The sequence below is a fragment of the Salmo trutta genome, chromosome 7 (assembly GCF_901001165.1).
Source record: "Salmo trutta chromosome 7, fSalTru1.1, whole genome shotgun sequence".
In the NCBI taxonomy this organism is placed as follows: Eukaryota; Metazoa; Chordata; class Actinopteri; order Salmoniformes; family Salmonidae; genus Salmo; species Salmo trutta.
The window spans coordinates 19,955,702-19,982,192 of record NC_042963.1 but is presented as its reverse complement, the minus strand read 5'-3'; the positions used below and the strand labels follow the sequence as shown (position 1 = coordinate 19,982,192).

General features: G+C 41.6%; 1 protein-coding gene, 1 long non-coding RNA gene and 1 other non-coding gene across 3 annotated transcripts; 1 reads left to right on the top strand and 2 right to left on the bottom strand.

Annotated features, from left to right (window-relative positions):
- Positions 1-90: 90 nt before the first annotated feature.
- alkbh3 (alkB homolog 3, alpha-ketoglutarate dependent dioxygenase) lies at positions 91-14,918 on the bottom strand. The gene is made up of 10 exons (XM_029758288.1): positions 14,814-14,918; positions 14,338-14,446; positions 13,975-14,078; positions 13,776-13,810; positions 13,602-13,649; positions 13,192-13,295; positions 7,868-7,956; positions 7,245-7,454; positions 3,995-4,093; positions 91-896 (listed from the first exon to the last, which is right to left on the bottom strand). The coding sequence occupies exons 2-10, from the start codon at positions 14,411-14,413 to the stop codon at positions 780-782; spliced, it is 882 nt and encodes a 293-aa protein (XP_029614148.1). The 5' UTR covers positions 14,414-14,446; positions 14,814-14,918; the 3' UTR covers positions 91-779.
- On the bottom strand, positions 4,580-4,634 carry LOC115197840 (U7 small nuclear RNA). Its single transcript, XR_003879080.1, has one exon. It is a non-coding gene; the product is annotated as a U7 small nuclear RNA (small nuclear RNA).
- Positions 14,919-25,044: 10,126 nt separating the features above from the next.
- Positions 25,045-25,474, top strand: LOC115197100 (uncharacterized). Its single transcript, XR_003878967.1, has 3 exons — positions 25,045-25,105; positions 25,197-25,270; positions 25,419-25,474. It is a non-coding gene; the product is annotated as an uncharacterized LOC115197100 (long non-coding RNA).
- The last annotated feature ends 1,017 nt before the right edge of the window (positions 25,475-26,491 follow it).

Below are 26,491 nucleotides of genomic sequence, written 5' to 3'. Positions count from 1 at the left end.
GATCTTTTCAAACGTCTGCAAGCTAAACATTTCACTACAGCCGCAATAACATCTGCTAAATTTGTGTATGTGACCAATAAAAAAAAATGTATGATTCGCTCTGTTTTTATTTACCAAACATTCAAAACAACTTTATCCTTTATTTTGTAACACTAAACGGGGCTATATTTGGTCAACTTGGCCACTTAAGTTCTTTCACATTTTATATAGCTGGGATGTTCTCTCAAAAGGCTGCAAACCAAGGGGTATTAAATTATGACTTTAATAAGGTATTCTATTTACAATTACAACAACATCAAAACGTGAAGCCAAAGAAATATTAAATTAAAGGCAAACAGGTAGAAAGCCAAATCTCAGTTTTTTTCCTTTTCCTGATTAGTCTTATAAAAATGGGGACAAATTATTCAAAAATATATTTTAACTTCATAAGGCCTTCAGAGAACTTGACCCCCGTGATTCCAGTCCACAGAAACTATAGTTGTCAAACTAATCCGTTATGGGATATATTTAAGGCAAAATCTACTGTATGAAACAATAACATTGCTCTCCACATATTTAGTGAGCATAACTGTAAACGTTGACAACTCCTTACAAATCTTGTCAGGTGGTTTTAAGCTTGTATTTTCTCCTGATGTCAACACTCATCTTTCTCACTATCCCATAAAGTGTATTTAATCATGTCCATCAAGGGTTGAGGTCATTTCGTCCTCGACACAATATTCCATTAACACTCTGGGTGGGACTGCTATAAAGAGTATTAAGTGTGAAGGACAGTGTGTTTAGTGTTGGGGTGGTAGTCCGGCCCTTGGTCTCGGTCCTTGATGCTCTGGGTACATGGTGCGGAAGGTCAGGTTGATACGAGGCCCTCGGTCATGGTACTCTTTGGCCACTGAATGCTGTTGAGGACAACAAAAGCAAATAACAGTTCTGTGTATTAGAGACTTCACTGAACTGTGTTAGTCAAGTACCTCCACTATGTTGGTTTTTCCTGTTTTAACCACAGTCACTTTAAGGAGCCTTCCCATAGCGCAGTTAAGTCCAGAGACAAAACACATGCACACAACACAGACAGACAGTAACATCAGTCCTTTGTTCTACTGCTCCTGGCCTTGTATCAGAGACCGGAGACTATTTCATTCTCGCTCGCTCCCTCACTTCCCTCTCACTCTCTTATACACACAACCACTCCGTGCATGTCTTACTAGTGACTTGGCAGACATAGTCCCACTTCTCACCTCCAACTTCAACCAAAATCAGATACATTGTTTATCTAAAAACTGTCACCAGGGAACGAGTCTTGGCAAAGACAACCGCTCAGTCCAGATTTAGACGGGGAGAGTTATCGCAGCGGTTACACAACAAGAGCTACGTCCCAGTCTAAATATTTTGTGTCCGTTTCAAACAGATGGTGAATTAACTAAGCGCTGGGTGGTTTTGTGTGAAAAGCAGCTTGAGTAAGTGGGGGCCAGACTAACTGCGGCAATCCAATGTGTACTTTCCTGAATTTTCTGGGATGGGACTCCTGTCAGATGTTGCCATAAAACGCAGCTGACCTTTTTTTGTCTCAATACGTTTCTCGCTCTCTCCTTAAATTAAGGAGTCGGCCTTTCAAGTGGCACTTCTCTAGGGTCCAGTGTCGGGGCCAAGAAACTACGGGAACTGACTGTGGGGCGGGAGAACACGGGGTCCAGCAGGATTGGAAGACTCCACTGTTAGACAGGATAAATGGCTCCTAGTGACAGAGACAGACGATCCGACACGAAGACACACACAATCATCCACATATCCACAGATGACCACAGTCATGTGCGCGCACACACACACACATTGGCCCCTGAGAGCAAATAAATTGCTATCATTAAATCTGATGTCATTTTTCCTTCCTTATGCTCCCTATCAATCCCTCGGTCTGGCTGTCAATCTGTCTGGGAACTCTCTTACTTTACTTTCCATCGCACAGCATTCTTTGTGTATAATAGGGAAACGGAATAACCGTAACAGTCATAAATAAGTGCAGTTTGTTATGGGGGCTAGGTTTCTAAAACTGCAGACACTGTTTTATCGTTTCAGGTCACTGGAAGTGTATGGAGGTAGTCTAGACACAAACACACCCTCTCTCTCTCTCTTAAGAAATCCTTGTCTGATAGAAAAGCTCAGAACGACAGAGACAGACATAATGTTCTTTACTTTAGAAAGTCTTTGCTGTTGTCTGATAACTCATAACCCACTAGAACTAAAGCCTGTTATGACGCAACACGCTCACGCGGCTAGCACTAGCAGTCAGCTAACTGGGTTGTTGTTCCTGGCAAGGTCGATAAAGCGTATGATTTTGAATACCAAAACACTTCCATTGGCATAGATCAGTGTTTCTCAACCTTTTTGCGCCAGGGACAGGCAAGCTACAGTACCAGTCGAAGGTTTGGACACCTGCTCATTCAAGGGTTTTTCTTTATTTTTACTATTTTCTACATTGTATGAACTATGAAATAACACATATGGAATCAAGTAGAAACCCCCCAAAAAGTGTTAATCAAATCCCAATATGTTATATTTGATATTCTTCAAACTATCCACCCTTTACACTCTCTTGGCATTCTCTCAGCCAGCTTCATGAGGTAGTCACCTGGAATCCATTTCAATTAACAAGTGTGCCTAGTTAAGTTTTTTTCCTTAAGCCAATCAGTTGTGTTGTGACAAGGTAGGGGTGGTATACAGAAGACAGCCCGATTTGGTAAAAGACCAAGTCCATATCATGGCAAGAACAGCTCAAATAAGCAAAGAGAAATGACAGTCCATCATTACTTTAAGACATGAAGGTCAGTCAATACGGAAAATGTCCAGAACTTTGAAAGTTTTTTCAAAAACCATCAAGTCCTATGAGACTTTTGGAAAAGCATTGCAGGTTAAGCTGGTTGAGAGAATGCCAAGAGTGTGCAAAGCTGTCATCAAGGCAAAGGGTGGCTACTTTGAAGAATCTCAAATCTAAAATATATTTTGATTTGTTTAACACTTTTTTGGTTACTACATGATTCCATATATGTTATTTCATAGTTTTGATGTCTTCACTATTATTGTACAATGTAGAAAATAGTAAAAATAAAGAACAACCCTGGAATAAGTAGTTGTCCAAACTTTTGACTGGTACTGTACATGTTCGGTCATTCGTTCTTGAGGGACCATGATCTATGAATGAACATGAGCTTTATAGCTAGCTAAATGAATTGCCAATATATATATATGTCGTGTTCATTAGGCACTAAATCAAAGAAAGTGGACTGAAACAGGGAGGGACTATCTGGAGTTATCCAATAAAAAAAAACATTCACCTTTGTTTTCTGTTTTTAAATGTTTTCAATTTGCGTGCCCTAATGAACATGAACTGGTGTTGTTGGGGCGTGTCCCTGTGTTTGATTGGCCTGGCCGACCTGCCAGTCATCCTGTGTGGGACATACAAGTAACTGTCAAAATAATGGAAACACTTGAGTAAATGAGGGATACAAAGTATATTGAAAGCAGGTGCTTCCACACAGGTGTGGTTCCTGAGTTATTTAAGCAATTTACATCCCATCATGCTTAGGGTCATGTATAAAAATGATGGGCAGGCCATTATTTTTGGCTACCATGGTTATCCCCACATAAGATGACAATGGTCCCATCCACCGGGCATGAGTGGTCACAATGGTTTGATGAGCATGAAAACAATGTTAACCATATGCCATGCCGGCTCAGTCACCAGATCTCAACCCAATTTAACACTTATGGGAGATTCTGGAGCGGCGCCTGAGGCAGCGTTTTCCACCACCATCAACAAAACACCAAATGACGGAATTTCTCGCGGTAGAATGGTGTCACATCCCTCCAATAGAGTACCAGACACTGTCAGTTCGTGGTGGCCCAACGCCCTATTAAGACACTGTTAGTTTCCTTTATTTTGGCAGTTACCTGTAGCTGGTGTTGTTAGGGTGTGTCCCTGTATTTGATTAGCCGGGCTTACCTGCCAGTCATCCTGAGTGGCTCCTTCCATCATCAGGAGAGTGCCGTGAGTTAGAGGGATCCGAAGCCTCTCCACATATGTGTAGTCCCCGTCCTCTTCCTGACACACACACACACACACACACACACACACACACACACACACACACACACACACACACAAATGTATACACACACACACACATACTGAGTCTAGGGTACAAACTATCACCACATATCACCTCTGTATACTTACACAACTAGCACAGTTCATCTACATTATGATGGATGAGTGTTACCACCTAGTTAGAAAGTAGCTGAGTATAAACACTGATCTACCCACATGAATAAAATACTACGGTCTACTACAGTAAATACTAACAGTATTAACTGTAGTGTCTTTGCGGACTAAAGACTTAAGTCCGCAAAAATATGACAGTTAATACTGTTAGTATTCTGTAGTTTTTACAGTTAACTATATTGTAAATACTGTAGTAAAAGAAAACTGTATTATATACTAAAGTAATTAATGTAGTGTTTTTACGGATTGTAGTATACTGTAGTATTTACTATAGTGTTTTTGTTTGATTATCTTTGACATTGAAGTGCAGGCTTTCTCCTTGAGGAAACCTCCTGGAGAAATACTAAAAGAGCAAATGTTTCATAACTTGTAGGTAGGACTGGGGTCTGAATGGCTAGTTCTGGGGTGTGAGCGTCTGTTCTTTACTATAACCTGTAGGGAACACAATATATGGTCTATACTTGGCATGTAGGTTTCTCAGTTAGGGGTGGCACAAATTGGGATATGCGGGAGGGGAATGGGCAGGGTACCTTATATGCAAATTAAATACTGTAGTATTTACTCTAGTTACAAAAGTGTCGTGTTTCTGCGGACATTACTCAAGTACATCATACTTGAGTAAAAGTAAAGACAACTTAACAGAAAATGTACTCAAGTAAAAGTCACCCAGTAAAATACTACTTGAGTAAGTCTAGAAGTATTTGGTTTTAAATATACTTAAGTACAAAAAGTAAATGTAATTGCTAAAATATACTTAAGTATCAAAAGTAAAAGTATAAATATTTTGAAATTACCTATATTAAGCAAACAAGACGGCACCATTTACTTTTTTTAAATGTGAATTTACGGACAGCTAGTGGCACACTAACATGCTGACCAAACCAGACGTGCGCCCTCGTGCACCATCGCAGGCACGTTGATTTTGTTCACCCACACCAGAAGCAATCAGAACACACAGGTTGAAATATCAAAAACTTTGAACCAATTATACTAATTTGGGGACAGGTCAAAAAGCATTAAACATTTATGGCAATTTAGCTAGTTAGCTTGCTGTTGCTAGCTAATTTGTCCTGGTATATAAACATTGGGTTGTTATTTGACCTGAAATGAACAAGGTCCTCTACTCCGACAATTAATCCACAGATAAAACGGGAAACCGAATTCATTTCTCGTCATCTCTCCTTCCTTCAGGCTTCTTTTTCTTCTTTGGACTTTATATGGCGGTTGGCAACCAGATTTACAGCATTACTCCAACCGACCGGAGTGTAGACCTAAGTTCACCTTTCAATCACCCACGTGGGTATAAAAACCAATGAGGAGATGGGAGAGGCTGGACTTGCAGCACGTTGAGCATCACAAATGGAACCAATTTATTTAAGTAAAAATTAAGTAAGTAAAAATTAAGTAAAAATACTTTAAAGTACTGTGATAATATTATACTAAAACTGTAGTATTATATAGTAAACTGTAGTATTTTCATTTGGGTAATAACATTGTATGAACAAGACTATATGGGTAGCTGTCCAGATTTAGGCCAAAGTAATCTATGGCAAACTACTGGTTTTTTTCTGGTTCAATAAGGGGCTTGGGTGGTGGGCGTAGCAATGAGCGTGGTTTGGACAGCAAAACATTTTTGAGACCATTTTAGAGGCACCCATCTTGGTGGTGTGCAACTTTGTGCAACTTTATGGCAATTTCCTGCTATTCTACATATTTCTCCATGAAGCAGAAAAGATTTTCGCAGTTTAAAGCTAATTTCCTGCAATTCTACACATCTTACATTTAAAGCTATGCATTTGCCATGGCTAATAGCATGTTATTTTGCTCAAACATAAAATGAATACTGCTAAATAGTTTTGGGGGAAAAAAATTCTCCGTGACTGTCTAGTTTTTATTTTGGTAATTGTTAGTTCTCAAAGATTATATTACTTTAAAAAAATATATAGGTCCATTATCTTTTATACATACTTTATATCTAGTTTTAGTCATTTAAGTTTACACTGAAGGTGTTTCCCCCCCCCCCCCCCCCAAAAAAAAAAAAATACAAATGTTTTATTTTTTGACACTGTTTGGACTAAGGCAACCCGAAAAAGACTGGGGCAGCCTGCCCAAGGATGAAAATGGCAGAAAAATCACTGCTCATACGTGAACCCCTGTACTTTCCATTTCCATAAGGGGTACTTGGGAAGACCCACAGGAACATAGACCTACTGGTAAAATCAACATATGAGGTATTTCGGGGGTACTCCAAACAGAGCGAAACCTCATCCCTACACGATTGTAACCCGTCCCTCCATCTCTCCTCCAGTCTAACAGGCATTGACTGCTTGTGGAGGCTGAACACTCGTGTCCCCCAGGCTGAGGGAGGTGATGGTGGGCCTTATATCCCATCTCTCCCATCCCTCCATCTCCCTCCACCCTCATGTCCCCCAGGCTGAGGGAGGTGATGGTGGGCCTTATATCCCCTGTCTCTCCCATCCCTCCATCTCCCTCCACCCTCATGTCCCCCAGGCTGAGGGAGGTGATGTGGGCCTTATATCCCCTGTCTCTCCCATCCCTCCATCTCCCTCCATCATGTCCCCCAGGCTGAGGGAGGTGATGGTGGGCCTTATATCCCCTGTCTCTCCCATCCCTCCATCTCCCTCCACCCTCGCGTCCCCCAGGCTGAGTGAGGCGATGGTGGGCCTTATATCCCCTGTCTCTCCCATCCCTCCATCATGTCCCCCAGGCTGAGGGAGGTGATGGTGGGCCTTATATCCCCTGTCTCTCCCATCCCTCCATCTCCCTCCACCCTCATGTCCCCCAGGCTGAGGGAGGTGATGGTGGGCCTTATATCCCCTGTCTCTCCTATCCCTCCATCTCCCTCCACCCTCATGTCCCCCAGGCTGAGTGAGGCGATGGTGGACCTTATATCCCCCCCTGCCTGTCTCTCATCCCTCCACCTCCCTCTCCCCCATGATCCCAGTCTTACCGGTGCAGGCTGCTTGCGGAGGCTGAACACCCTCATGTCTCCCAGGCTGAGGGAGGCGATGGTGGGCCGGGTGCCCAGCGCGACCTCGTCGTCACTGTGCCAGCCGATGCTGTCTTTGCAGTTCCTATACAGGTTACACATCAGCGAGTTGAAACGGTGGCCACTCGCCTTCTCTACGGCGCAGCGCAGGGTGACCAGCAGCGGGTGCCACTGAGAGAGAGGGCGAGAAGGGCGAAGAGGGAGAAAGAGGTTATGCACCGCGGCTCATGTTAGATATTAATAGTGCTCTTCTTTTTTTTAACAGTGTTTCACCATGTTCACTGATTATTTATATGCTTAGCATTTCTTAGGGAGGTAGTAGGGGATAAGTATATAGATGAGCTGCTGTTGTGTGAGCAGTACTAGTGTACACATTGGCAGAGGAGGAGAGTAAAAGGAGGAACAAGAAGAGTGAGGTAGAGGGAACGCAAGAGTCCGAGAGAAATGGTAAAGAGCAAAAGTGCTTGAGGTAAAGGGGAAATGCATGAGGAAATGGCCAAATCTCTTTTACAAGCAGGCACAACGTTCATTCAATTCAGCTCCACTTTTCCAGTCATGCAGCAGGAGGTGCAGATATATCATACCTGTGTGTTGGCATCCAGAGTAGAGTGGGCGTACGTGTAAGGCAGTTCTCCATACCAGCAGGTTAACCTGGGCTCCTCATAGGCCTCACCTATACAGCACAGGGACAATACAGTTACACTGCATGAATAACCTGTGTTCTTGAATAGACCCTTGTGATAGGAGCACATTTTCTGTACATACTGAGGTGCAGGCGTGCACACACACACACAATCACTTACTGTAGTGCATGCACATTGCACACACACACAAATGAGTTGATTCAATAGGCCAAGTGAAACATCTCTAAATTGGTACTGTATTTGTGTCAAGGCAATTTGACAAAAATTAGAAATCAGGACTAGTTGGAACTCTGTCAGAGACAAGAATAAATAGTGTAGTGATATAAAGTTTAATACATATGGACAGTAAACAACAAAACAGTGTATTTTCAGGTCCCAGTAATGTCATTGTAAATGGTGATGTATACTCAAATATATACAGCACCAGACAAAAGTTGACACCTACTCATTCCAGTGATTTCCCTTATTTGTACTATTTTCTACATTGTAGAATACTAGTGAAGACATCAAAACAATAAAATACACATATGGAATCATGTAGTAACCAAAAAAGTGTTTAACAAAGCCAAATATATTTTATATATATTTGAGATTCTTCTTAGTAGCCACCCTTTGCCTTTATGACAGCTTTGCACTCTCTTGGCATTCTCTCAACCAGCTTCATGAAGTAGTCACCTGGAATGCATTTCAATTAATAGGTGTGCCTTAACTTAATTTGTGGAATTTCTTTCCTTCTTAATGCATTTAAGCCAATCAGTTGTGCTGTGACAAGAAGACAGAAGACCTATTTGGTAAATTACCAAGTCCATATTATGTCAAGAACAGCTCAAATAAGCAAAGAGAAACGACAGTCCATCATTAGTTTAAGACATTAAGGTCAGTCAATGGGGAAAATTTGCAGTCGCAAAAAAATAAATAAAATGCAAATCAATTTGTAACATTTTTGACATGTGTTTTTCTGTATTTTTGTTGTTGTCATTCTGTCTCTCACTGTTCAAATAAACCTAACATTAATATTATACACTGATCATTTCTTTGTCAGTGGGCAAACATAAAAAAATCAGCAGGGGATCAAATACTTTATTCCCCTCAGTGTATGTGGGAACTCCTTCAAGACTTTTGGAAAAGCATTCCTTGTGAAGCTGGTTGAGAGAATGCCAAGAGTGTGCAAAGCAGTCATCAAGGCAAAGGGTGGCTACTTTGAAAAATCTCAAATATATTTTGATTTGTTTAACACTTTGTTGGTTACTACATGATTCCATATGTCGTTTCATCGTTTTGATATCTTCACTATTATTCTACAATGTAGAAAATAGTAAAAATAAAGAAAAAAATCTTAAATAGGTAGGTGTCCAAACTTTTGACTGATTTTGTGCGTATGTATGTATGTATGTATGTATGTGTATATATATATATGTATGTATGTATGTATGTATGTATGTATGTATGTATGTGTATATATATATATATATATATATATATATATATATACATACTGCTCAAAAAAATAAAGGGAACACTTTAACAACACATCCTAGATCTGAATGAAAGAAATAATCTTATTAAATACTTTTTTCTTTACATAGTTGAATGTGCTGACAACAAAATCACACAAAAATAATCAATGGAAATGCAATTTATCAACCCATGGAGGTCTGGATTTGGAGTCACACTCAAAATTAAAGTGGAAAACCACACTACAAGCTGATCCAACTTTGATGTAATGTCCTTAAAGCAAGTCAAAATGAGGCTCAGTAGTGTGTGTGGCCTCCACGTGCCTGTATGACCTCCCTACAACGCCTGGGCATGCTCCTGATGAGGTGGCGGATGGTCTCCTGAGGGATCTCCTCCCAGACCTGGACTAAAGCATCCGCCAACTCCTGGACAGTCTGTGGTGCAACGTGGCGTTGGTGGATGGAGCGAAACATGATGTCCCAGATGTGCTCAATTGGATTCAGGTCTGGGGAACGGGCGGGCCAGTCCATAGCATCAATGCCTTCCTCTTGCAGGAACTGCTGACACACTCCAGCCACATGAGGTCTAGCATTGTCTTGCATTAGGAGGAACCCAGGGCCAACCGCACCAGCATATAGCCTCACAAGGGGTCTGAGGATCTCATCTCGGTACCTAATGGCAGTCAGGCTACCTCTGGCGAGCATATGGAGGGCTGTGCGGCCCCCCAAAGAAATGCCACCCCACACCATGACTGACCCACCGCCAAACTGGTCATGCTGGAGGATGTTGCAGGCAGCAGAACGTTCTCCACGGCGTCTCCAGACTCTGTCACGTGCTCAGTGTGAACCTGCTTTCATCTGTGAAGAGCACAGGGCGCCAGTGGCAAATTTGCCAATCTTGGTGTTCTCTGGCAAATGCCAAACGTCCTGCACGGTGTTGGGCTGTAAGCACAACCCCCACCTGTGGACGTCTTGCCCTCATACCACCCTCATGGAGTCTGTTTCTGACCGTTTGAGCAGACACATGCACATTTGTGGCCTGCTGGAGGTCCTTTTGCAGGGCTCTGGCAGTGCTTCTCCTGCTCCTCCTTGCACAAAGGCGGAGGTAGCGGTCCTGCTGCTGGGTTGTTGCCCTCCTACGGCCTCCTCCACGTCTCCTGATGTACTGGCCTGTCTCCTGGTAGCGCCTCCATGCTCTGGACACTACGCTGACAGACACAGCAAACCTTCTTGCCACAGCTCGCATTGATGTGCCATCCTGGATGAGCTGCACTACCTGAGCCACTTGTGTGGGTTGTAGACTCCGTCTCATGCTACCACTAGAGTGAAAGCACCGCCAGCAATTCAAAAGTGACCAAAACATCAGCCAGGAAGCATAGGAACTGAGAAGTGGTCTGTGGTCCCCACCTGCAGAACCACTCCTTTATTGGGGGTGTCTTGCTAATTGCCTATAATTTCCACCTGTTGTCTATTCCATTTGCACAACAGCATGTGAAATTTATTGTCAATCAGTGTTGCTTCCTAAGTGGACAGTTTGATTTCACAGAAGTGTGATTGACTTGGAGTTACATTGTGTTGTTTAAGTGTTCCCTTTATTTTTTTGAGCAGTATATATATATATATATATATATATATATATATATATATATATATATATCATTTAATCATAATTTGTACTTGATTTCTTGAGCAATTCCCCAAAAACATTATTTGCATCCATATTTGGCAGTGTGTGGGCTAAGTAATGTGGTCATTGTTCTAAGTGCCTTCCACTGCTTTGTTTTACTCTAAGGGCAACATTTTCATGGTGCAAAAGATAAACTATTTTGTACCATGAAATAGTCACCCCAAATGTGGTAAACCTGCAGTTCCCAGGTCATCTTTATAAAACCTTGCTCTATCGCTCTTTTCTTTGGAAGCAAGCACTAATACATTTCTCAAAAGAGCTCCATTTGGGCATTTCATAAAAGAAAACAGTCACAAAGCCAAAACGTCATCCCACTGGTCAACAGAGTTGAGACTTCACAGTTCATACATTAGGCCCAAAACAAATATTTAGACATGACTTCATTTATTATAGCTAAAAACAAAACCTTTCACTGTACCCATAAAAAAAAGATATCAGGACAAGGATAAACAAAACTCTAGTTAGTCATGGGCTGCAACCCAAATGGCACCCTATTCCGTTCACAGTGCACTACTTTTGACCAGGGCCCATATGGTTCCAGTAGCAGTGTGTGGGTAAAATCATTCGGGAAGCCAAGCCAGGAAAACAGCCATATTACAACCAGGTGTGTTGTGATAATTGCGTTGTTTGCTCTATTACCCGTTAGTTTATACACCACTGTGATATATATGCTGAACAAAAATATGAATCCAACTTGCAACAATTTCAACGATTTTACTGAGTTAAAATTCATACAAGAAAAATCAATACATTTAAATAAATGCATTAGGCCCTAATCTATGGATTTCACATGACTGGGCAGGGGGCATGCCAATTGCATGCTCCCTCAAAACTTGAGACATCTGTGGCATTGTGTTGTGTGACAAAACTGCACATTTTAGAGTGGCCTTTTATTGTTCCCAGCACAAGGTGCGCTGGTGTAGTGATCATGCCGTTCAATCAGCTTCTTGATATGCCACACCTGTCAGGTGGATGGATTATCTTGGCAAAGGAGAAATGCTCACTAACAGGGATGTAAACAAATTTGGATGTGGCATTAGCCACTTAGCAAGGTGGCGGAAAATTGTGTTTCACAAAGAAAGTATGCATATTTTCCAAATTCTTCTCGCCATTAACTCTAGTTAAGGAGGAAATCGACACCTTGGCAGCTGAATGGAGAATGTTTTAGGATACGAATGTATTGCCAGCTGCATACAATGTGTTTGGATGGTAAGACAAAACCATCAATACCAGATCAATATCGCTATCTGCCAGCCTTTGGATTATTGGCATCCATGAATACACGCCACTTTAAGGTTCTGGTCAAAAGTAGTGCACTCTTTAGGGAATAGGGCGCTATTTGGAACACAACCTTAGTCATGTAGAGCCTATTTAGAGTCTTGCTGGAGTAGGAAAAAGTGAGTCAATGTGCAGCAAGGCTAGAAAGAGGAGTGGGTGTATGTGTGTAGTATGTGTGTGCATATAGTGTGTGTGTGTATGTAGAAATACCACCCCCTCCATTTCCCTTTGAACCTAGATGTCACAATTGGCTCGTGTTGACACAATGTGAGGGGCAGCAGCTGGGCCATGTTCTTCCTACATATGCTTGTTGGGCTTAATGGTTTTGAGTCATGCGCCTCCTTCGTGTTGTTGTCGTCTGCTACTGTGTCTTGCTCAATGATGGAACGTGGCTGGATTCAATCCAACAGAGAGACCGATGGGAAATCTGATGCAACTTCATTCAGGGCTGGGTTCCAATTCCGCTTAAATGGTCTTTCCTTGTCTCTTTTCCTTCCGTGACCTATGGTTGGAGAAGACTTGTCCTGATCCAGTCCTTCCGTCATGTGGTCAAAATGGGAAGGAACGGTGGGTAAAGGAGGCTATGTAGATAGCGATGGTTTTGGTAGGGCAATGATTAGCATGTTAGCTTGAGAATAGGAAGTGTTGTCGAGATTGAATCCCGGGTCAGCTGTACAGGGATGGTCGATCTTACATTGGTACCAAACGTTCCATGACAATAACATTCTAATTGGTAGAAACTTCCAATGCCAACATGGCACCCATAAAAAAACTCACGTCTATAGGCTGTGTGTACAGTATTGCTCTGCTGTGGTCTATCCTTGGAGACATTATTGTCGACCTACCCTGTCTGTAGTTAGTCTTTTGAGACCAAGGCAGCTCTGCTAACAGTTTACTGAAGGTCCAGTCAGCCTCCTCTGGTGGTAGGAACCCATGGATCAGCCTCAGTCTGGGGGGGGGGGGGGGGGGTAGAGAATTGTTGAAAGGGGAAGCAGACGGGTTAAGTGGGTGGAAGGCAGTAGCTGACTGAGATTCTGGGTTGTGTTGAGTAGACACAAATGGAAGGAAACAGTTCGAAATGGAGAGGTATTAACTGAACTTGTCCCTCCCACCCCCCCAAAAAAGAAAGCACATTTTAATTTTCCATTGTGAAACGTTTTGCTACGGTGTTCCCCTAATGAACAGGACCCTGTTGTCATTTATATGGTTGATCCAATGTCTATTGGACCTCCTTATGCATTAGATTAGAACTCACCTTGACACTCCTGATGGACCATGGCTGATCTCATAATCACCCCCCATTCTGAGGAACAGGAAAGGGTGCATGTGTAAAGAATTGTAGCTATACTTCCACTAGGCGTAACCATTTTTCATTTGGGTTGTTTTAATGACGGAGTAGAGAAGATGACTGTTTGATCAAGTTACTCACTCTATCACCTTCTCTGTAGGGACATCTCTGACTGGCTGAGCAAGGGAAAGAAAGAAAGAAAGACTTTAGTTGATCCATGTCAGCCCAAGGCCGATTTAATCTGTCGTCAATGGCGACACCTCAATCAAAAACTTATTTTCTCGGAAAAACATCTATTAATAACACAATAAAGTCCAATACATTTTTCTTTTTTTTTTACCTTAGCGGGCTGTTGATACTCAAACATCCGCTGTCCCACTCCCCAACCTGCAGGTGGTGGATTGGCACTTGGTATCACGACAGTGCTGGAATTGGGAATTGCTCCTGCCAAAGAAAATGTATATGCCTCCATATGACCATTTAAAAACATGCATATTACCATGGATGGAACTTCTCAAAATTACAGTAGGAGAGTTGGACTTGTTTTCCCAAAGTGTCTCAGAGTAGGAGAGCCACCCCATACCCATATAATATTTCTTAATCATTAACATCTAAAAGGTAAAACTGATCCTAGACCAGCCTATTCTGAATCGCTTTGTGAATATGGGCCCTGGTCTAATTTAGTCTGCATGGCAGAGAGAACCTGTTGGACGTGGTTGTTTGGGCAGTGGTTTGGCCCAAGAGCCCTGGACCCTTGCACGCTGACGTTTATCCGACATCACATCTAGATGAGGGCCACGATTGGTCTGAAACTGGTTGAAACAAGCAGTCACTTTTAGTTCGCATATACTGCCACCCAGAGGCCAACTTTGTGTAACAACATCAAACTGCATGTTCTCTGAAGCTAGCCATGTAGAATTCTGTTCCAATAACACAATTTATAATTAAAATGCATAGCATAAATGGCATGATTTTATCAGCTACCAAGCTAACGTTACAAGATAGCAAGCTAAGTGAATAGCATGGTGGCCACCCATTTGGAGTCCATAGCTTGCTAACGTTACATATAGTGCCAACTTATAGCTTGAGGTAAATGTATCACTAGATCAATACATGGACTATGAAGGTCTCCAACATATTTTGGTATTAAATATCACCTTCTTGCTTGTTGTTACTTACCAACAGGATTAGAACAAATCAAAAGCTAGCTATCCACATATCAAATTTGACAGCTCTATCCTGTGTTACTTGAAAAAAAATCCCCCTTGAAACTTCAACAAAATTTAACGGTTCCTATTTAGTTACGCAATCCTAAACGGTCCAACAATTTTAGTGTAGTTCCAAAATAATAATTATTATCTATTTCAAGCTGCAAATGTTATCTCCTAAATATCACATGTATATATTAGTGCAAATTTAACCCCATGTCTTGTGTCATCAACCTTTTCCCCATCTGAATGTGACATTGCGAGGCTGTTGCTCAGTAGATTGGTTCATATGCCCATCAGATAATGAAATGTCCCACTTGAATGCCTGACTTGAACTAAAATATGTGCCGGAGTTCAATTTGGGTGTCAGTACTGTTTATATTTAGGTAGAGGAGCTCCATTATACTTTTGAGATAATATTTTATAAGAGGATCAGGAGCTCAAGCAGTAGAACGTTTTAGGTGCCGGTACTCAGCTCCGGTGAGCTCCTGCCCAAGTCAAGCACTGCCCAGATGTCTCTCCAATCTGTCTCCACTCAGATCTCAGCTTTCACTGAGCTTATTGACTTCAAATCAAATGTTATTTGTGACATGCTTCGTAAACAACAGGTGTAGACTAACAGTGACATGCTGACTTATGGTCCTTTCCAATAATTCAGATTAACCAAAAATTGAAATAGTATAAAAATAGAAAAATAATAACACAAGGAATAAATACACAATAAGTAACTATAACCTGGCTATATACACGGGGTACCGGTACCGAGTTGATGTGATTGGCTCTCGGGTACCTGAATACCCAGAGGTTTACTCTGAGTAACCAGAAAGCTATGCGGGTACAAATACCTAATCAAATTCAATAGCTTCGGCAGCGAAAATAAAAAGTATATTTGAATTTTTCCCCAAAAAATATTGACCCACCTCCTTTTTTTGTTTGGATGTTGTATGTAGTGGAAGCTTACAGAATGGAAAGGAATGTCTTTGTCTAATTTTCGTACAATGTATTTATTGAATTAATATTATTTAATGAATCTGCCTACCAATTGTTTAGTGTAACGCGTTATTTCATTTGTATATTATAGTGTTGACTAATTTGTTTTAAACTTAAGCAATAAAAATTGGGAAAAAACACATCAAATCTGACACGGCAAGGTTATTGAAATGCTCAGAACGTCAACTGAATATTTCATTCTTGATCCCCCCCACCCCTTTTTATTTATGAAATACTTTTGGGTCAGGAAAGTTCACTTTTCCACAAATCCTATTGGCTAGTTTCTTACTTTACTGGAGGAGCCCTTTAAATGAAATAGTTTTGGGAACCTCTTTCCCATCAGAGTCATAAAGACCACTAGACAAGCTACCCTGCTGCCTTAAAAGCAGCACGATCAGCCTTCATCTCTGCCATGATTGACAGTAACAAAGGTAACTCCAGAACACTGTTCCATGCCATCAACTGCCATTTCAACCCTGCAAACTCATGCTCTCCTGCAGCCTCATCTTTGCAGTGCAATTGTGTCTCAGATTGACACCATCAGTCACATGCAGCGTCCCACAGGGGTCAGCCCTGGGACCTATCTTGTTTTTAATTGACATGCTATGCTCCCTCTGGAGCAAATCCTCAGAGATTATAACATCAACTTTCACTGCTACGTTGACGATACCCAGGTTTAAATTAACAGCAAACTGGACACCATCTCTGCCCTAGCAAAACATCTGCCTAGAGGACATCAGGGCATGGCTGAAAGATAATTCCTCTAGTTGAACAGCAGCAAGACTAATGCTATGTTTGTTGCGACACCCAAGCAGGTCATCAGTGCTGGAAACATCTGCCCTACAATCAACAACCAGGCCATCCACCTGTCATCTGTCATCTCCAACCTAGGAGTCAAGTTTGATCCTTCTCTGTTCTTTGATGCCCACATAAAACAAATACAGTTGAAGTCAGAAGTTTACATTCACCTTAGCCAAATACATTTAAACTCTGTTTTTCACAATTCCTGACGTTTAATCCAAGTAAAAATTCCCTGTTTTAGGTCAGTTAGGATCCCCACTTCATTTTAAGAATGTGAAATGTCAGAAAAATAGTAGAGAGAATTATTTATTTCAGCTTTTATTTCTTTAATCACATTGCCAGTGGGTCAGAAGTTTACATGCAATCAATTTGTATTTTGTAGCATTGCCTTTAAATTGTTTAACTTGGGTCAAACGTTTCAGGTAGCCTTCCACAAGCTGAATTTTTGCCAATTCCTCCTGACAGAGCTGGTGTAACTGAGTCAGGTTTGTAGGCCTCCTTGCTCGCACACACTTTTTCAGTTCTGCCCACAAATTTTCTATAGGATTGAGGTCAGGGCTTTGTGATGGCCACTCCAATACCTTGACTTTGATGTCCTTAAGCCATTTTGCCACAACTTTGGAAGTATGCTTGGGGTCATTATCCATTTGGAAGACCCATTTGTGGCCAAGCTTTAACTTCCTGACTGATGTCTTGAGATGTTGCTTCAATATATCCACATAATTTTCCTGCCTCATGATGCCATCTATTTTGTGAAGTGCACCAGTCCCTCCTGCAGTAAAGCACCCCACAACATGATGCTGCCACCCCTGTGCTTCACAGTTGGGATGGTGTTCTTCGGCTTGCAAGCCTCCCCCTTTTTTATTCCAAAAATAACGATGGTCATTATGGCCAAACAGTTCTATTTTTGTTTCATCAGACCAGAGGACATTTCTCCAAAAAGTACAATAGTTGTCCCCATGTGCAGTTGCAAACTCTAGTCTGGCTTTTTTATGGCAGTTTTGGAGCACTGGCTTCTTCCTTGCTGAGCGGCCTTTCAGATTATGTCGATATAGGACTCGTTTTACTGTGGATATAGATACTTTTCTACCTGTTTCCTCCAGCATACTCACAAGGTCCTTTGCTGTTGTTCTGGGATTGATTTGCAATTTCAACACCAAAGTATGTTCATCTCTAGGAGACAGAACGCGTCTTCTTCCTGAGCGGTATGATGGCTGCGTGGTTTATACTTGCGTACTATTGTTGTACAGATGAATGTGGTACCTTCAGGCATTTGGAAATTGCTCCCAAGGATGAACCAGACTTGTGGAGGTCTACAATTTTTTTCTGAGGTCTTGGCTGATTTCTTTTGATTTTCCCATGATGTCAAGCAAAGAGGCACTGAGTTTGAAGGTAGGCCTTGAAATACATCCACAGGTACACCTCCAATTGACTGAAATGATGTCAATTAGCCTATCAGAAGCTTCTAAAGCCATGACGTCGTTTTCTGGAATTTTCCAAGCTGTTTAAAGGCACAGTCAACTTAGTATATGTAAACTTCTGACCCATTGGAATTGTGATACAGCGAATTATAAGTGAAATAATCTGTCGGTAAACAATTGTTGGAAAAATGACTTGTGTCATGCACAAAGTAGATGTCTTAACCGACTTGCCAAAACTATGATTTGTTAACAAGACATTTTTGGAGTGGTTGAAAAATGAGTTTTGATGACTCCAACCTAAGTGCATGTAAACTTCCGACTTCAACTGTATGTAACACATACTTTTTTCCATCTTAACAACATTTCCCGGGTCATACCATCACTCTCCCAGCCAGATGCAGAGAAATTCATCCACGACTTCATCTTCTCTCGGATCAACTACGTCATTGCGATGTTTGGGAGCCTCCCAGCCAAATCACTACAGAGGCTCCAACTAATCCAGTCCAGTGCTGCTAGGGTCCTGGACAGACCACATCACCCCGATCCTGGCCCAACTCCACTGGCTACCGGTCAACTACAGGATCAACTTCAAAATCCTGATAGTATTTAAAGCTCTGAATGGAAACTGCTCCACCTACATCAAATTTGATTTGATTTAAATCAGCGACATCATCTCAAGCAGTGAGCCACTTCGCACTTTCCGCTCCAGCCACTCCGTACTGCTTCAAGTCCCCAAGACACTCCTCCGAACTATGGGGGACCAAGCCTTATGCTCCCTTGCCCCTCGCCCATGGAATGCTCTCTGACCATCTGAGAGCCCACTCCATCACTCAGAACTTTTAAAACAGGCCTTCTCTTAAAACTCACTTCTACAGACTCTTTTTTCAAAGTCCTAGTCCCAATCTAAAATGTTTTTAGCACCTGGCCCACTATTGTTTGACACCCAGCATCATAATTAATCATAATCATTTCCAAGATGGCATAGCAGTCAGACGTCCGTTGTCCTCCTCTTGTCATGTCCGGTGTATATATATATTTACATCTTTTCTTCGCATATCTTTTTATATATTTTTTTCTAAAAACTCAGCCTCAAAACACTCACCTGCAAACCGCCTCACCAATTAAAAAAAAAAGTATTATTTACTTCAAATCTGAAATCCACAACAGAAGCTAGCCAGAGGTTAGCCAGAGGCTGGCCAGTTCACTGGCTAACGTTGGAGTTCAGCTAGCCACAGTTGGCGGTCATCAGCTATCCCTTAGCTCGAAAAGCTATCGCCAGTTTTGTACAGCGCGACTCAGACCAGAGCATACCGGACCTATTTTTCTCTCCATATCCCCGGATTTCTACCGCAGGCTCACGGGGGACCAGTACGGGGGGAAAAAATTTAAATGTATGAAATGTATGCATTCACTACTGTAAGTCGCTCTGGATAAGAGCGTCTGCTAAATGACTAAAATGTAAATGTAAATGTATTTACACATGGATCTTGCAGCTAGCTAGCTGTTACTATTGGCTAACGTCGGTCCCGGAGCTAACATCAATTATTCCGGAGCTAGCCAGCTGAAGAGTTCCATCAGCCACTCCTGGGCTACAATCATCTATCCGGACCCGTTTTACTGCCGATGCGGAGCCCCATCGGGCCTTCACAACTGGACTACCGACGTTATCTGCCCGAGGGAGTTATCCAACTGGCCCCTCCGTCGCGACGTAACCTGAACGCCCATCTGCGGCCCGCTAATCGTTAGCTGTCTTATTGGCTGCTATCTTAATAGGTCTATCGGACAATTTTCTTGGGCCACAATAACTATAACTATTTTGCCAATTGGACTGGTCCCCCCTACCACACGGAACCCCACTAATCTACAGACGGAAACGCACGAGGTGGCTAAAAACAGACCTCCCTCCATCTTCTGCCAGCTTGCTACCTATGGCCCGGCTAGCTGTCTGAATCTCACTTGGACATTTATGATCACTCGGCATAAGCATGCCTCTCCTTAATGTCAATATGCCTTGTCCATTGATCTTCTGGTTAGTGTTTATTGGCTTATTTCACTGTAGAGCCTCTAGCCCTGCTCATTATACCTTATCCAACCTTTCAGTTCCACCACCCACACATGCTATGACATCTTCTGGTTTCAATGATGTTTCTAGAGACAATATCTCTCTCATCATCACTCAATGCCTAGGTTTACCTCCACTGTATTCACATCCTACCATACCTTTGTCTGTACATTATACCTTGAAGCTATTTTATCGCCCCAGAAACCTGCTCCTTTTACTCTCTATTCCGGACATCATAAACGACCAATTCTCATAGCTATTAGCCGTACCCTTATCCTACTTCTCCTCTGTTCCTCTGGTGATGTAGAGGTGAATCCAGGCCCTGCAGTGCCTAGCTCCACTCCTATTCCCCAGGCGCTCTCTTTTGATGACTTCTGTAACCGTAATAGCCTTGGTTTCATGCATGTTAACATTAGAAGCCTACTCCCTAAGTTTGTTTTATTCACTGCTTTAGCACACTCTGCCAACCCGGATGTCCTAGCCGTGTCTGAATCCTGGCTTAGGAAGTCCACCAAAAACTCTGAAATCTTCATCCCTAACTACAACATTTTCAGACAAGATAGAATGGTCAAAGGGGGCGGTGTTGCAATCTACTGCAGAGATAGCCTGCAGAGTTCTGTTCTACTATCCAGGTCCCAAACAATTTGAACTTCTACTTTTAAAAATCCATCTCTCTAAAAACAAGTCTCTCACCGTTGCCGCCTGCTATAGACCACCCTCTGCCCCCAGCTGTGCTCTGGACACCATATGTGAACTGATTGCCCCATCTATCTTCAGAGCTCGTGCTGCTAGGTGACCTAAACTGGGACATGCTTAACACCCCAGCCATCCTACAATCTAAGCTTGATGCCCTCAATCTCACACAACTTATCAATGAACCTACCAGGTACCACCCCAAAGCCGTAAACACGGGCACCCTCATAGACATCATCCTAACCAACTTGCCCTCTAAATACACCTCTGCTGTTTTCAACCAAGATCTCAGCGATCACTGCCTCATTGCCTGCATCCGTAATGGGTCAGCGGTCAAACGACCTCCACTCATCACTGTCAAACGCTCCCTGAAACATTTCAGTGAGCAAGCCTTTCGAATCAACCTGGCCCGGGTATCCTAGAAGGATATTCACCTCATCCCGTCAGTAGAGGATGCCTGGTTATTCTTTTTAAATGCCTTCCTCACCATCTTAAATAAGCATGCCCCGTTCAAGAAATTTAGAACCAGGAACAGATATAGCCATTGGTTCTCTCCAGACCTGACTGCCCTTAACCAACACACAAACATCCCATGATATGCAACTTTTCAGGGAAGTTAGAAACCAATACACACAGGCAGTTAAAAAAGCCAAGGCTAGCTTTTTCAAGCAGAAATTTGCTTCCTGCAACACAAACTCAAAGTTCTGGGACACTGTAAAGTCCATGGAGAATAAGAACACCTCCTCCCAGCTGCCCACTGCACTGAGGATAGGAAACTCTGTCACCTCCGATAAATCCACTATAATTGAGAATTTCAATAAGCATTTTTCTACGGCTGGCCATGCTTTCCACCTGGCTACCCCTACCTCGGTCAACAGCACTGCACCCCCCCACAGCTACTCGCCCAAGCCTTCCCCATTTCTCCTTCTCCCAAATCCAGTCAGCTGATGTTCTGAAAGAGCTGCAAAATCTGGACCCCTATAAATCAGCCGGGCTAGACAATCTGGACCCTTCCTTTCTAAAATTATCTGCCGAAATTGTTGCAACCCCTATTACTAGCCTGTTCAACCTCTCTTTCGTGTCGTCTGAGATAACAAAAGATTGGAAAGCAGCTGTTGTCATCCCCCTCTTCAAAGGAGGGGACACTCTTGACCCAAACTGCTACAGACCTATATCTATCATACCCTGCCTTTCTAAGGTCTTTGAAAGCCAAGTCAACAAACAGATTACCGACCATTTCGAATCCCACCGCACCTTCTCCGCTATGCAATCTGGTTTCAGAGCTGGTCATGGGTGCACCTCAGCCACGCTCAAGGTCCTAAACGATATCGTAACCGCCATCGATAAGAAACAATACTGTGCTGCCATATTCATTGACCTGGCCAAGGCTTTCGACACTGTCAATCACCACATCCTCATCTGCAGACTCAATAGCCTTGGTTTCTCAAATGATTGCCGCGCCTGGTTCACCAACCACTTCTCTGATAGAGTTCAATGTGTCAAATCGGATGGCCTGTTGTCCGGGCCTCTGGCAGTCTCTATGGGGGTGCCACAGGGTTCAATTCTTGGGCCAACTCTTTTCTCTGTATACATCAATGATGTCGCTCTTGCTGCTGGTGAGTCTCTGATCCATCTCTACGCAGACGACACCATTCTGTATACTTCTGGCCCTTCTTTAGACACTGTGTTAAAACCTGTTGGCTATAGCCGTTCCGACTGCGGAACGTCTAGCCAAAATCCAATGGAACAGCAGGGCTGTTACAAAACATCAAAAATCTAATAATGTCAATTTCTCAAACATATGACTATTTTACACTATTTTAAAGATACAGTTCTCCTTAATATAACCACATTGTCCGATTTCAAAAAGGCTTTACAGCGAAAACAAAACATTAGATTATGTTAGGAGAGTACATAGACAAAAATAACCACACAGCCATTTTCCAAGCAAGTATATGTGTCACAAAAACCCAAAACACAGCTAAATGAAGCACTAATCTTTGACAATCTTCATCAGATGACACTCCTAGGACATCATGTTACACAATACATGTATGTTTTGTTCGATAAAGTTCATATTTATATCCAAAAACAGCATTTTACATTGGTGCGTGATGTTCAGAAAATGTATTCCCACCAAAACTTTCGGTGAATGAGCACATCAATTTACAAAAATACTCATCATAAACGTTAACAAAATATATAACAATTATTTAAAGAATTATAGATATACTACTCCTTAATGCAACCGCTGTGTCAGATTTTAAAATAGAAAGCACATTTTTCAATATTCTGAGTACATAGCTCGCCATCACAGCAAGCTATACAGACACCCGCCAAGTTCGGGGTCAACTAAACTCAGAATTAGTATTATAAATATTCTCTTACCTTTTCTGATCTTCATCAGAATGCACTCCCAGGACTGCTAGTTCCACAAGAAATTGTATTGTTGTTCGAAATAATCCATATTTATGTCCAAATACCTCTATTTTGTTTGTGCATTCAGATCACTATCCAAAGGCATAACGCGCGAGCGCAGTACCAGAGACAAAAAGTCAAAATGTTCCATTACCGTTCGTAGAAAAATGTCAAACGTTGTTTGCAATCAATCTTTAGGGTATTTTTAACGTAAAATTGCAATAATATTCCAACCGGACAATAGCGTATTCATTCCAGGAGAAAAAGAAGGAACGGTGCGCTCGCGGAATCGCACATACCCAAGCCCTTTGTCCATAGGCAGTCCACTGATTGACTGAGCTACTATCATCTGCCCAGTAAAAGGGGAAGGCTGAAAGAACTTTCTGAAGGCTGTTGACAGCCAATGGAAGCCTTAGGAAGTGCAACGTGACCCCACAGACACTGTAGTTTTGATACAGATTCAAAAGAAGAACTACAATTCTCAGATTTTCCACTTTCTGGTTGGATTTTTCTCAGGTTTTTGCCTGCCATATGAGTTCTGTTATACTCACAGACATCATTCAAACAGTTTTAGAAACTTCAGTGTTTTCTATCCAAATCTACTAATAATATGCATGTTCTAGTTTCTTGGCCAGAGTAGTAACCAGTTTAATTTGGGTACGTTTTTCATCCGGCCGTGAAAATACTGCCCCCTATAGCGAAGAAGTTAACAACCCTTCAGACGAGCTTCAATGCCATACAACTCTCCTTCCATGGCCTCCAACTGCTCTTAAATACAAGTAAAACTAAATGCATGCTCTTCAACCGATCGCTGCCTGCACCTGCCCGCCCGTCCAGCATCACTACTCTGGACGGTTCTGACTTAGAATATGTGGACAACTACAAATACCTAAGTTCTCCTTCCAGACTCACATCAAACATCTCTGTACATTTGTTTCTTCCATGTGTAACTCTGTGTTGTTGTTTGTGTCACACTGCTTTGCTTTATCTCGGCCAGGTCGCAGTTGTAAATGAGAACTTGTTCTCAACTGGCCTACCTGGTTAAATAAAGGTGAAATTAAAAAATGAAATAATGTATGTGGGAATGTCTTATGTCCGTCCTACATGTAGTGTTGGTACATGGAATATTCCTCAACTGCATATATCATAAATTGCTATTGCAAATAGAAGTATTATGTTCAATAACTGACATTTTCAGATATTATTTTGACAAACACACTTTGGTGCTTACAATTCATTCTCTATTGTCAGAGATTTGGTGGGCACTGTCATCTGTGATATTTGTGATATGACTTACTGATGATACTGTCACTTAATATTGTTTTCTTAAAGTCTACAAACGCTCGACATTTATTCTCTCTGTGATAGGGTTGGATCCTCTATGTTACTTTTATTATTGTCCTGTAAATGGTTCAGTGCCTATAATTTAGGCTGTGTGTAGAATGGGGCATAAAATAAATTACTACTAGATTATAGTGATAAGGAAAACAGCATACACATTTGGCTTGTGTATTCATATGCCTATATCTAATCATTATGTTTACATAAAAAAGAGAATACTTCAAAATGAGAAGATCCTGCCATGGAAAAAACAACTGGGTGGACATAAAGGAGGGGAAATAACTCCCACCATGCAGCAGGACACCTTCAGCTGCGGGGTCTTTGTAACGCAGGTTTGATAGGTATATTTTCAATAATGAATGGTTAGCTGTTATGTGACAATTAGGTCAAAAACTCTATTTTATTTTTGTTGGTGTAGATGGCCAAGGAAGTTGCACAGAACATCCCCAACATCCCCTCCCAAATTAATATGGAACCTTCAAAAACACATGGAGCAACTGCAAAAAGAAATGGCTGAGGATATACTAAAAATGTCTGGTATGTAATGACATTTAATTCAAAGTAAATTCTTTATTTTTATGTAGTTGTGTCAGACAGCCATATGTTCAGATCATGCCTATGATTTCAGAGTTCAACAAAGTCAACAACTGCTTCATGTGTGCCACTGATAAAGAACCTGGATGTGGCCCAAAGACTGACTGGGTTAGTAAATTTATTTAACATGTTTATAATCTTTTGACAAGAGTGACGGCATGTAAGACAATTAATATAACACAATGGATGGCTAATTCGTCATACTGCATTGATATTTTATCATATTTATAACGTGTTATGCTTTGTTTTGTTTTAGATTGAATGTTTTGCATACCAACTGGGGTTCCATGTGCTGTAACTAGGAATGAAGACAAAAGAGTTCAGAGTAAAGAACACAAACTGGAAGTGCAGTCTGTGTTGTTGAAAATGTCTGCTATACCCCATCCACACTGAAGAGGCTCTGAAATGTACATCAACCAGGGATAAAGAGAAAGTTAACACTGAAATGTTTCATAATTATTTGAAGTGTCTGTTGACATGTTGGAAAATATTAAAGGTCTACAATTTCAGTTTAATTTGTCAATATTACATTTTTATTCATTGATTTACTGGCCACCATTACAGTGGTTACATGTTCAGTATATGTATTGACCAGCAAACCCACTGTAGCCTACCTTACTAGCTCACTCTCCATCCCTGCTTTGGACAATTAATAGCATGACTCTCGTACTTTGCCCCTTTTCCTTTATGGTTGATATTAACGACGAAAGGGGAAATTGTCTCTCGCCTATTGTGTACCGCTGTTAAATACTGTGGAAAAATGTAAAACAGGGAAAATAAGTACTTAGAACTACCAATTATCATAAATCTAAAATAAAAGGGTAAACACTGGACTGAACCCCCTAATTGTCAAACAAATATTAATGTACAACAGAGACATAAGAGGTTATGCAATATGGGTGTATCGCCACTGCATGCTTCTTAGGTGTGTAATTGACATGACCAAGGAGCTATTGAAATTTAAAACTATGAAAAATGTACGTTACACCACTTGATTTTACAGTGCACAAACAAGTGTGCAATATAGAAGAGTACATTCTGCACCTTGTTTGAAGTCACTAGGTCACATGACCAAGGTGCTATTGAAATTTTACATTTTGAAAAATTCATGTAAAAACATGAGATGAACATGGACAAACTAAAGGGTGTGCAATATAGAAGGGTAGTCAGTGGACATTCTGAACCTTGTTTGAAGTCATTAGGTCACATGACCAAGGAGTCATTGAAATTTTAAAAAAAAAAGGACATTTATAATAGTGCGAGATGTAAATCGACAAAAAATAAGTGTGCAATGTGAGTTTATGCCATCGGGTTAGCTAGCACTAATTT